The 11,273-nt window shown below is 44.7% G+C and overlaps 2 protein-coding genes across 4 annotated transcripts in view; one reads left to right on the forward strand and one right to left on the reverse strand.

Moving 5' to 3' along the window:
* HOMEZ (homeobox and leucine zipper encoding) overlaps positions 1-7,884 on the forward strand; it is a 26,941-nt gene extending 19,057 nt beyond the window's left edge. For 2 of the 3 annotated variants that reach the window (XM_011930849.1, XM_011930850.1), the window contains one exon: positions 4,737-7,884. In XM_011930849.1, coding sequence (XP_011786239.1) covers positions 4,737-6,346 — 1,610 coding nt within the window. In that variant the 3' untranslated portion in view covers positions 6,347-7,884. Of the gene's footprint in view, positions 1-517; positions 553-4,736 lie in introns of those variants that run through there. The other variant, XM_011930851.1, reaches the window with a different exon arrangement.
* Positions 7,885-8,448: 564 nt separating this feature from the next.
* The window catches only part of RNF212B (ring finger protein 212B), a 37,560-nt gene continuing 34,735 nt past the window's right edge, over positions 8,449-11,273 (reverse strand). The window contains exons 14-15 of the mRNA XM_011930859.1: positions 10,922-10,983; positions 8,449-9,106 (exon numbers count right to left, since the gene is read on the reverse strand). Of these exons, the coding sequence (XP_011786249.1) occupies positions 9,038-9,106; positions 10,922-10,983 (131 nt within the window). The 3' untranslated portion in view covers positions 8,449-9,037. The remainder of the gene's footprint in view (positions 9,107-10,921; positions 10,984-11,273) is intronic.

An 11,273-nucleotide genomic window follows, 5' to 3' on the forward strand; every position in this document is an offset into this window, starting at 1 on the left:
ACAGTGGTGTGATCATGGCTCACTGCAACCTCTGCCTCCCAGGTTCAAGCGATTCTCCTGCCTCAGCTTTCCCAGTAGCTGGGACCACATGCGCACGCCATCTCCCGGCTAGTTTTTTTTTGTATTTTTTTTTTTAGTAGAGACGGGGTTTCACCGTGTTAGCCAGGATGGTCTCGATCTCCTGACCTCGTGATCTGCCTGCCTCGGCCTCCCAAACCATTGACCCTCTTAAGGGGCTCTTCAAGCAATACTGCTTTCAGGGTCTGCATGGCCTCAGTTGGTTAGATTTGCTTGTTAAAAGGAAATGGTGACACATATTAAAATGTTTCTTAATTTTAAAAATCATGGTGTACAATCCCTGCTACCACATTGCTCTAAATTTATGGACTTGAGGTTTATTTTTGCAATTCATCATGTAGCAATTACATAGGAATCCTGTCCTATCTTTAGCAGATCAGGAGTAATACTTAAAAACACAGATGGAAGGCTGGGCCCAGTGTTTCATGCCTGAAATCCCAGCACTTTGGGAGGCTGAGGCAGGCAGATCACGAGGTCAGGAGATCGAGACCATCCTGGCCAACATGGTGAAACCCTGTCTCTACTAAAATACAAAAAATTAGCTGGGCGTGGTGGCACGTGCCTGTAGTCCCAGCTACTCAGGAGGCTGAGGCAGGAGAATCACTTGAACCCAGGAGGCGGAGGTTGCAGTGAGTCGAGATCAAGCCACTGCATTCCAGCCTGGCGACAGAGCAAGACTCCGCCTCCAAATAAAATAAAATAAAAACCGATGGGATTCCCCTAAGAGTAAAGGGTGATGGATGTGTTAAAGGGTCTCTAGTGCCCACACAGGAAGCTGAGTTAAAAATTGTCAACAGAATATTCTGGGAAATAACTGAGCAGTTATTTCAGGAAAGAAGCACAGTCAAGGGCTATCCCTGCAGTCCCCATACTCATAACACTGGGAGCAGTGTGCTGCTGGGTAGCTTGCAGGAGCTGCTTACAATTTATAATGAGCCTATCCACCTGGTCTTGAGGAGAAAGCTGGGCTGAAAAGATAAGCACAGGAGACCTTCTGCCCTGTGTAGAGGGGGCTGTTAGTGACTGAGGGAGCTCTCTGGGCTCCCTAGGGAGAAGTTGAGCTGTTGGAGGAGACAAAGGCTGGGGGAGGGGATAACCTTTGTTCCAAGGCTGACTTGGAGGAGGAAACATTCACCTCTCCATTTTCACATGATATAAAGGGGGAGGGGAGTGAGCCTCATTTATCCCAGATATCTGACCCATATCTCTCATCCAACCAAGAGATGGAAAAAATAAAGCTATGAGATTTGGGCTTAGGGCTTAAAGGTACTGTCAATCACCTTCCCCCAACACTCCACCACCAAGAAGGGAAAGAAAAAAGGGGGGCTGGGCAGAGGACAGTGCTGTCCTACCTTCCAGATATTCATCAGTTGTATTCCCAATCTATTGCTCCACATTCTAAATATAATTATAAATTGTTAGCAGCCAAAGAGTTAGTAACAAGCCAGGGACAATGGTGTGCACCTGTAGTTCCAACTACTCAGGAGGCTGAGGCAGGAAGGTCACTTGATCCCAGGAATTCGAGGCTGTAGTGCATTATCATTGCACCTATGCATAGCACACCAGCCTGGGCAACATAACGAGACCTGGTCTCTAAAAAAAAAATAGTAGGCCGGGCGCGGTGGCTCAAGCCTGTAATCCCAGCACTTTAGGAGGCCGAGGCAGGTGAATCACCTGAGGTCAGGAGTTCGAGACCAGCCTGGCCAACAGAGCATTAGATAGGAGTTCTAAATTTCTCTTCAAAGAATCAATATGTCAGTATGTTCAATTCTTTGCCTTCTACTTTTAAACTTAACTTCCTTGTAAAGCAGCCTTTTTCGATCACCTGTTCCACCCTGACCCATTCTGATTGCCTGCTCCACCCTAACTCATTTCGATTACCTGCTCCACCCTGACTCATTCCGATTACCTGCTCCATCCTGACTCACTCTGATTACCTGCTCCACCCTGACTCATTCCGATTACCTGCTCCACCCTGACTCATTCTCCACCCTGACTCATTCTCCACCCTGACTCATTCCGATTTCCTGCTCTGCCATAACCAAACCCCTCACCGGGTCACTCTCTTTAAATTAGCCAATCGAAATTAGTTTAGTCTGTGCAGTCTAACCCTAGTCAATAGGGGAATGACAGCAGCAGGGGCCACGTGTGTCAGGGATAAGAACCCCTTCTCCTCCCTTGTCCAAGTGTGTGCTCACCATTACTCCATCTGTGAGGGCGCACCCTTCTATAGAAGTAAATTGCCCTGCTGAGAAGAAAAAAAACAAAAATTTTATATTCGATTGCTATTTCTTTTGTGGCACCGAAACCTTATTTATAACAATAGTGAAAACTCGTCTCTACTAAAAATACAAAAATTAGCTGGGCATCATGGTGCATGCTTGTAATTCCAGCTACTCGGGAGGCTGAGGCAGGAGAATTGCTTGAACCCGGGAGGTGGAGGTTGCAATGAGCCAAGATCGCACCACTGCACACCAGCCTGGGTGACAAAAGACTCTGTCTCAAAAAAAAAAAATAATTATTATTATTATTAACAGTTCTGGCCAGGTGCCGTGGCTCAGGCCTGTAATCCCAGCACTTTGGGAGGCTGAGGCCAGTGAATCACTTGAGGTCAGGAGTTCGAGACCAGCCTGGTTAACATGGTGAAACCGCGTCTCTACTAAAAATACAAAATGTAGCAGGGCATGGTGGCGCACGCCTGTAGTCCCACCTACTTGGGAGGTTGAGGCACAAGAATCACTTGAACCCAGGAGGCAGAGGCTGCAGTGAGCCAAGATCATGTCACTGCACTCCAGTCTAGGCAACAGAGCAAGACCCTGCTCAAAAAAACAAAACAAAACAAAAAAAACAGTTCTCAGGGCCAGGTGCAGTGGCTCACTCCAGTAATCTCAGCACTTTGGGAGGCTGAGGTGGGAAGATCACTTGAGGCTAGGAGTTTGAGACCAGCCTAGGCAACATAGTGAGACCCTGTCTACAAAAAATTTTAAAATTAGCCAGATATGGCTGCATATACCTGTAGTCCTGGCTACTTGGGAGGCTGAGGTGGGAGGATTGCTTGAGCCTAAGAGTTCAAAGCTGCAATGAGCCATGATCATGCCACCGCACTCCAGCCTATGCAACAGAGTGAGACCCTGTCTCTTGAAAAAACAAAAACAAAAATGCACACACACACATAAACAAGTTGAAATTATTGCTCCTCTTGTTTTTGTGGTTGAGTCTTCACTGTGTGATTCTTGTTCCATGAATTTAGAAGGTGAGAGTTGGTGGATAGCTTCTAGAAGTGGGTTTGAATAGGAAAGATGAAGGCTGTGTCAGAGCTGTGATGGTGCCACTGCACTCCAGCCTGGGTGGCCTGGGTGACAGAGCAATATTCTCTCTAAAAAAACAAAAAACAAAAAAAACCCACCAGCTGGCTGTGGTGACTCATGCCTGTAATCCCAGCACTTTGGGAGGCCAAAGGCAGGTGGATCACGAGGTCAGGAGTTCAAGACCAGCCTGGCCAAGATGGTGAAACCCCGTCTCTACTAAAAATACAAAAAGTAGCCAGGCGTGGTGGTGGGCACGGGTAATCCCAGCTACTCGGAATGCTGAGGCAGAGAATTGCTTAAACCCGGGAGTGGAGGTTGCAGTGAGCCAAGATAGTACCACTGCACTGCAGCCTGGCAACAGAGCGAGACTCAGTCTCAAACACACACACACACACACACACACACACACACACACACACACACACACATAAAAAAGCTATATCAGGATCAGTTTTCCTTCTTAACCTCTAAAGACAGATTTTTTTTTTTTTTTTTTGAGACGGAGTCTTGCCCTGTGACCCAGGCTGGAGTGCAATGGCACTGATCTCGGCTCACTGCAACCTCCGCCTCCTGGATTCAGATGATTCTCCTGCCTCAGCCTCCTGAGTAGCTGGGATTACAGGCGCTTACCACCATGCCCAGCTAATTTTTGTATTTTTAGTAGAGATGGGGTTTCACCATGTCGGGCAGGATGGTCTCAAACTCCTGACCTTGTGATCCTCCTGCCTTGGCCTCCCAAAGTGCTAGGATTACAGGCATGAGCCACCATACCCGGCCTTTTTTTGTTTGTTTTAGATAGGGTCTCACTCTGTCACCCAGGCTGGAGTGCAGTTGGTGCAAGCATAGCTTACTGCAGCCTCGACCTCCCAGGCTCAAGCAGTCCTCCTGCCTCAGCCTCCCAAGTTGTTGGGACTACAGGCACGAACCACCATGCCCAGCTGATTTTTAAATTTTTTGTAGTCTCACCGTGTTGCCCAGGCTGGTCTCAAACTCCTGGGCTCAAGCAATCCCTCCCACCTAGGCCTCCCGAAGTGCTGGGATTATAGGTATGAGCCACCATGGCTGGCTTTAAAAACAGATTTTTTTCTTGGAACAACACTCACCAGTCATGTGACTTGGGGTAATTTAACATCTATGGACTTTAGTCCACAGAAAATGGGAATTAAAGCAGGGTCTGATGACTTGTTTATGAAAATTAAATAAGAAACTGTTGAAGCACTTAAAAAGCAATACAACATGATACAAATAGAAACTTAATTGTTTTGGTGTCCAGCAGTTAGTTTGGTAGAAATTGAGCAATGTGTCAGAAGAGGAGACCCAGTGATTGAGCTGTTTCTTTTCTTATTACAGCTATCTCTGAAGGGCACAAATCAGAAAGCACCATGCCTCCTAATAAAGAGGCCAGCGGTCTCAGTAGTTCACCAGCGGGGCTCATCTGCCTCCCTCCAATCTCTGAGGAGCTACAGCTTGTGTGGACCCAAGCAGCCCAGACCAGTGAGCTAGACAGCAATGAACACCTGCTAAAAACCTTCAGCTACTTTCCCTATCCCAGCCTAGCAGACATTGCCCTTCTCTGCCTACGTTATGGGTTGCAGATGGAGAAAGTCAAGACTTGGTTTATGGCCCAGCGCCTCCGCTGTGGTATTAGCTGGTCATCTGAAGAAATAGAAGAGACTCGAGCCCGAGTAGTCTACCGTCGGGACCAACTCCATTTCAAATCCCTTCTCTCTTTTACTCATCATGCAGGACGGCCCCCAGAGGAGGTGCCTCCTCCTCCAATGCCAGCTCCAGAACAAGTTGGTATTGGAATAGGTCCTCCGTCTCTTAGCAAGCCTACCCAGACGAAAGGATTGAAGGTAGAGCCTGAGGAGTCCTCTCAGATGCCACCACTGCCACAGAGTCACCAGAAATTAAAGGAGTCCCTGATGACACCTGGCAGTGGAGCATTCCCCCACCAATCAGATTTTTGGCAACGTCGTCAAAGCAGTGGCTTCTCAAAGGAGCAGGCAGGCAGGGGTCCCAACCAGTCACATGGCATAGGTACTGCTTCCTGGAACCACTCCACAACCATCCCCCCACCACAAGCTCGGGATAAACCCCCACCAATTGCATTAATTGCCAGTAGTTGTAAGGAGGAGTCAGCATCTAGTGTTACTCCCTCTTCTTCCTCTACCTCTTCTTCTTCTTTCCAGGTACTGGCTAATGGAGCTACTGCCACCTCTAAACCCCTCCAGCCATTAGGCTGTATCCCACAGTCAGTGTCACCCAGTGAACAGGCATTACCCCCACATCTGGAACCAGCCTGGCCCCAAGGGCTACGGCATAATTCAGTACCAGGTAGGGTTGGCCCCACAGAGTACCTTTCCCCAGATATACAACGCCAGCGAAAGACCAAGCGCAAAACCAAAGAACAGCTGGCTATCCTCAAATCCTTTTTTTTACAGTGCCAATGGGCACGGCGTGAGGATTACCAAAAGTTAGAACAGATCACTGGTTTACCTCGGCCTGAGATCATTCAGTGGTTTGGTGACACACGTTATGCCTTGAAGCATGGGCAACTAAAATGGTTTCGGGACAACGCAGTACCTGGTGCCCCTAGTTTCCAAGACCTAGCAATTCCTACACCACCACCATCAACCCGCTCCTTGAATGAAAGGGCTGAGACACCACCTCTGCCGATCCCTCCACCCCCACCGGATATACAACCCTTGGAGAGGTACTGGGCAGCCCACCAACAACTACGGGAAACTGATATCCCTCAGTTGAGTCAGGCATCAAGGCTTAGCACCCAGCAGGTACTGGATTGGTTTGACTCTCGATTACCTCAGCCAGCTGAGGTGGTAGTTTGTCTAGATGAAGAGGAGGAAGAGGAGGAGGAAGAATTGCTAGAAGGTGATGAGGAAGAAGAGGAGGAGGAGGAAGATGATGATGATGATGATGATGTGATCATACAAGACTGAGTGGGGAGCTGGGGGAGGGGAGGTCTGTTATTAAAAGATGAACCAACTTAGTAACTGTTTAAACAAAGAAACCACATTTTAAAAATTACCTTGTGGCAGAGAACTAAAAAGCTTTGTGTTCTTCAGGGTGGGTGGCAGGGGAATATAGTGAGGGTGGACCAGGGAGAATGACCATAGGGCACTAAGTAAGGCTGGGATTGGATCAGCAGAAATCCAGAGCTCTAACCTTAGTGTAGGGAGTGCTAAGGATCTGGGGAAACCATGGGCTGGGAAACTGCTCCTGCTCTCCTCGTGTCTGCTGTTCTTTTCCCTTAGTGTACTATAGAGAGGCCAGACATTGGCTCCACCTCTCCAGGAGGATTGGAAAGGAGGAGTAAAGGATTCTGATTTGATTGATGGTTCCAGTGTATTCCCAATCCCACTATCTTACCTGGAATATAAGGCTACCTTGCACAAGTCTGAGCACAAGTCTGTGCATGATGCAACTGACTCTTAATTTTTTTCTTAATAACTGATCATATCCTAGACAACCAAGATTCTCAATAAGTCCCAATCTCATCACAAATATTAATATTTCCTTTTCCTCATACCAACTTGACTATGTTTCACCTGCTTCATGACTAAATCACAGGTGGCAGAATATTTTCGGTTTTGTTTTTTTTTTTTTTTTTTTGAGATGGAGTCTTGCTCTGTGACCCAGGCTGGAGTGCAGTGACGTGATCTTGGCTCACTGCAAGCTCTGCCTCCCGGGTTTACGCCATTCTCCTGCCTCAGCCTCCCGAATAGCTGGGACTACAGGCGCCCACCACCATACCCGGCTAATTTTTTAATATTTTTAGTAGAGATGGGGTTTCACCATGTTAGCCAGGATGGTCTCGATCTCCTGACCTCGTGATCTGCCCGCCTCAGTCTCCCAAAGTGCTGGGATTACAGGCGTGAGCCACCGTGCCCGGCTATTTTCAGTTCTTATGCTGGGACCACTTTGCTTTGTAGCTTTTTCTGTCTTTCCAAAATCCTCACTCTGTTCACTGTTTGTCTCAGGGTAAATCTTCCCCCACCGAGCTTGTCAAAAACTTCAATAATTGGGTGGAGAATAATTTAGAATGGATATTTATTGGAGGTGGTAATTAGGGAAGATGTCATTTTAAAAAGTAGAACTGTGTTACAAAGGGGTGAAAGAGAGGGAATAGTTTCCCCTTGTTGAAGGGCAGTGGAGGTAGGTTCCAGGTTTGGTTTTACAAACCTGATAACTACCTCCTGTCCAACTTGACAGAGACTAATTTTTCATCTTTTTGCTGTCAATTTGTTTCGGAAAAAGAGACTTTTTCCCTCTCTTTATAGGATCTGTCTTAGGGACAGAGGGACTGTCGTCTTTAAGTGAACTAATTATTGATGTTTTAGAATGGTTTTCATCAGTTGGGATCAGCTATATGGCAAATAGGTATCATCAATGAGTTAACCATCTAAAAATAAAAGAGTGGAAGCCCTAAAATGCTAGAATAATAATAAAAAGGCCAAAAATAAAATTGTTTCTCTCTGATCCACTTTGCCACTCCTATGGTTTAGGGATTAATGGAACCAAATCCATTAACATTCTAACTCAGCATACTTTTAATTTATTGTTTGGAGGGGCAAGACTTATTGAGGTAAATTAAAAGAAGAATAAAAACTTTAAAAGGAAGTAGTTCAGCATCTGTCACCAGCCAGGTTGTTTCTCAGCCATCAAATGATAATGACTGAAATTTCTGAGGCTTCAGGAGTAACAGAGATACAATCTTGGAGGTAACTCCATTTGCTACAGGACAGGCTCTTGCCTAAAAGAGAACGTGTCTAGAAATGCCTTTAAAATAAATTCAGAGTACCAGAAAGGGTATGGGGATCCTAGTTCAGATACAAGGTCATTCCCAAGAGCTAATTTATTTCTGGCAGATGCCTGCTATTTTCTGTTTTCCCAGTATTTTTGCTTAAGGCCAACTTGTGAGTGGCTAACCTATTTAATTCCTCATTTCTGCCTTTTAGTACCCAAAGTAGAATACATGTTTGATCTCAGTGGTAGTGTTGTTTGCCCATTCCACCATTCTAGAACTTGTAATAGTGATAGAATTGTAGCAATAAAAGGGTGTTGTCTTAATTTTACTGTCTATATACTAAACCGAAAATCAGTGTCTCCAACAGTTGTTTTCAATAGAAAAGAAAATTAGCATTTAATAGTAACTAAGCATAGAGGAAACAATAGACAAATAGAAAAAGTATAATAAGGACAAAGAACAGAGATGTTACTTGTTAACATTGGCAATGTGGCAGTATATCCATAGCTAAAAATGAAATCCAGAAATGAAACAGTGATGAGTATATGATCCATCACAATCCCCATTCCCAACTCCCAACCAAGCATGATGCCAATAATTATTTTTATGACCTTTATTTCAAATTGTAGGAAATGAGGGGAGCTACCAAGGTCTTCTGGAAGAGATATAAACATCTTCCTGAAGCACTAGCCTTTTGTAAGACCTGACCACTGTCCTGGGAGGTGATAAGGGTGAATAGGGTAAAGATGGAGGGAGCATAAGGTACAGAGTGAAACTAGGAAACAATGCAGGGATAAATTTTCCGGGACCATCACCCCTAATGGGTACTGGAAGCTACAGTCCATCCTTCAGCAGTATGTATAGATCAGACCTTGAAGATGATCTATCTGGAAGTGGTCCATGCTTCTCTCCCACTGGGTAATCCCATCTGCCTCTGTTGTTGGTAGAGAGTCTGCAGCAGAGGACAAAAAGGTAGATGTGGGTGTTTATAACAACAAAAAGGGCAAGAAATTCTCTCTGAACCCATTGTATGAAGCTTATCAAGACAGATACCACTGCTTTTGCTTCCCCATAGTTTTCTTCATTACATGATAACTAACTTTTCCAAACTAGGATTTGCTACATCTAGTGTGACAGTCTCTGGAACATTTCAGTGGCTATGGTGATGATAATAAGGATGAATATTTGAAAATTAAACTATTTTGGAAAATCTGCGACATATGATTACCACACCCAGAGATGACTACCAGGGAGGCAGAGTTCTTAGGCCTCTGAGGAGGTGGCATTTCCTTCAATAACTTTAAAATTTTTTCACATTTTCAAACAATATATAGAATAGTATAATGAACTCATGTGCCCCTTGTCCATCTTTAACAAATAATTCATGGCCAATCTTTTATTTCTACTCTCCCACTGTCCTTCCCTACTAAATTAGGGATGCAAACCCCAGACATCATTTGACTTTTCATCCATAAATACTTTAGTATGTATGTATAAAAGAGAATGGCTATTTTTAAAAACATAACTAAAATATCATACCAAAAACTCTCCAATATTAACAATTATTTAATATCAAATGTCCAATAGATAGTTTTGTTAAACTGTCTCATGAATTTTTTTTTATTATTATTATTTTTTCTACAGCTTGTTTCAGTCAAGATCCAATTAGGGGCCAAATATTTGTAGACGGTTTATTGAGCTTTTAAGTATTTTTTCATCTGTAGGTTAATCCCTCCATTTGTGAGGATCTTAGGGAGGACTGTTATTTCCCCAGTGTTGCCTCTTAAGGCTTAGACCCTAATTTCTTACTGATGAAAATAAAGGGCATCTTGGAATATGGGAGCAAAATTTATACCTACCTTAGTATGAAGGAACTGTCCCTGGGGACACCAGGAGCTTGGAGTGAAAAAAGGGCCTAAATATGCTCAAAATCCAAGCCATTTAAAAAAAAAAAGACTGGACTTTTTTATTTTATTTATTTATTTTTGAGATGGAGTCTCGCTCTGTTTACCCAGGAACTGGAGTGCAGTGGCTTGATCTCAGCTCACTGCAACCTCCACCCCCCAGGTTCAAGCAGTTCTCCTGTCTCAGCCTCTCGTGTAGCTGAGATTACAGGTGCCTGCCACCGCACCCAGCTAATTTTTGTATTTTCAGTGGAGATGGGGTTTTACCATATCGGTCAGGCTGGTCTCTAACTCCTGATCTCAGGTTATCCACCCGCCTCGGCCTCCCAAAGTGCTGAGATTATTAGCGTGAGCCACCACCCCCGGTGACTTTTCATTTAACAGAACTCTTTACAAACCTCTCCTTTTTACCATGCCCTTTTCCTTTTGTTACTGGAATCAGAATCATAGTCCCATAAATTTATAAAATATTACTTTAGCTGTCTCTGGAGAAGTAAATGTGGTTTTTCCTAGTTCTAGTAGTACCTCTACCCAAAAGATATATTTCATAGAAAACACTTTATTGTGGAACTACTGAAAATGGCAAAGTGTCCACACTTATTTCACCCTGGCCAAGACCTCTCAGTTTAAAGCCTCTCACTACCATGTGACTTCATTTTAAAACCCCAAACCAGGAAGCTAATCTAACAGTAGGATAAAATCTGGAATTGAGACCATTCTGGAAGGTTGTGAATATACAGTTACCAGAGTTGAAACCTATGTCGTTCTTCACTGGTTATATTCCACTACCCTGAGGCATTTAGTGTGCAGGCCTAACCATGTGAGATTTTATGCACAGACAAGTTAGACTAGCCAGGTCTCACCTGCAGGACTGGAAGCTGGAAACTAGGAAGACTCTCTAGTGTGGTTCCGCTCTCCCTCTGAGCTGAAGGATAGAATGGAACAGTGAAAGATGACTTCCTTGGGCAGTTTTTCAGCGGTGTTACTTGTGGGTCAGTGTAACGAGGTAGTTCTTAAAGGAACACTACTCAGAAGGGAAACACAATTTTTTTTTTTTTTTTTTTGAGACGCGGAGTTTTGCTCTTGTTGCCCAGGCTGGAGTGCAGTGGTGTGATCTGGGAACTAGGAAGACTCTCTAGTGTGGTTCCGCTCTCCCTCTGAGCTGAAGGATAGAATGGAACAGTGAAAGATGACTTCCTTGGGCAGTTTTTCAGC

Source organism: Colobus angolensis, unplaced genomic scaffold (assembly GCF_000951035.1).
Source record: "Colobus angolensis palliatus isolate OR3802 unplaced genomic scaffold, Cang.pa_1.0 Scaffold88, whole genome shotgun sequence".
NCBI lineage: Eukaryota > Metazoa > Chordata > Mammalia > Primates > Cercopithecidae > Colobus > Colobus angolensis.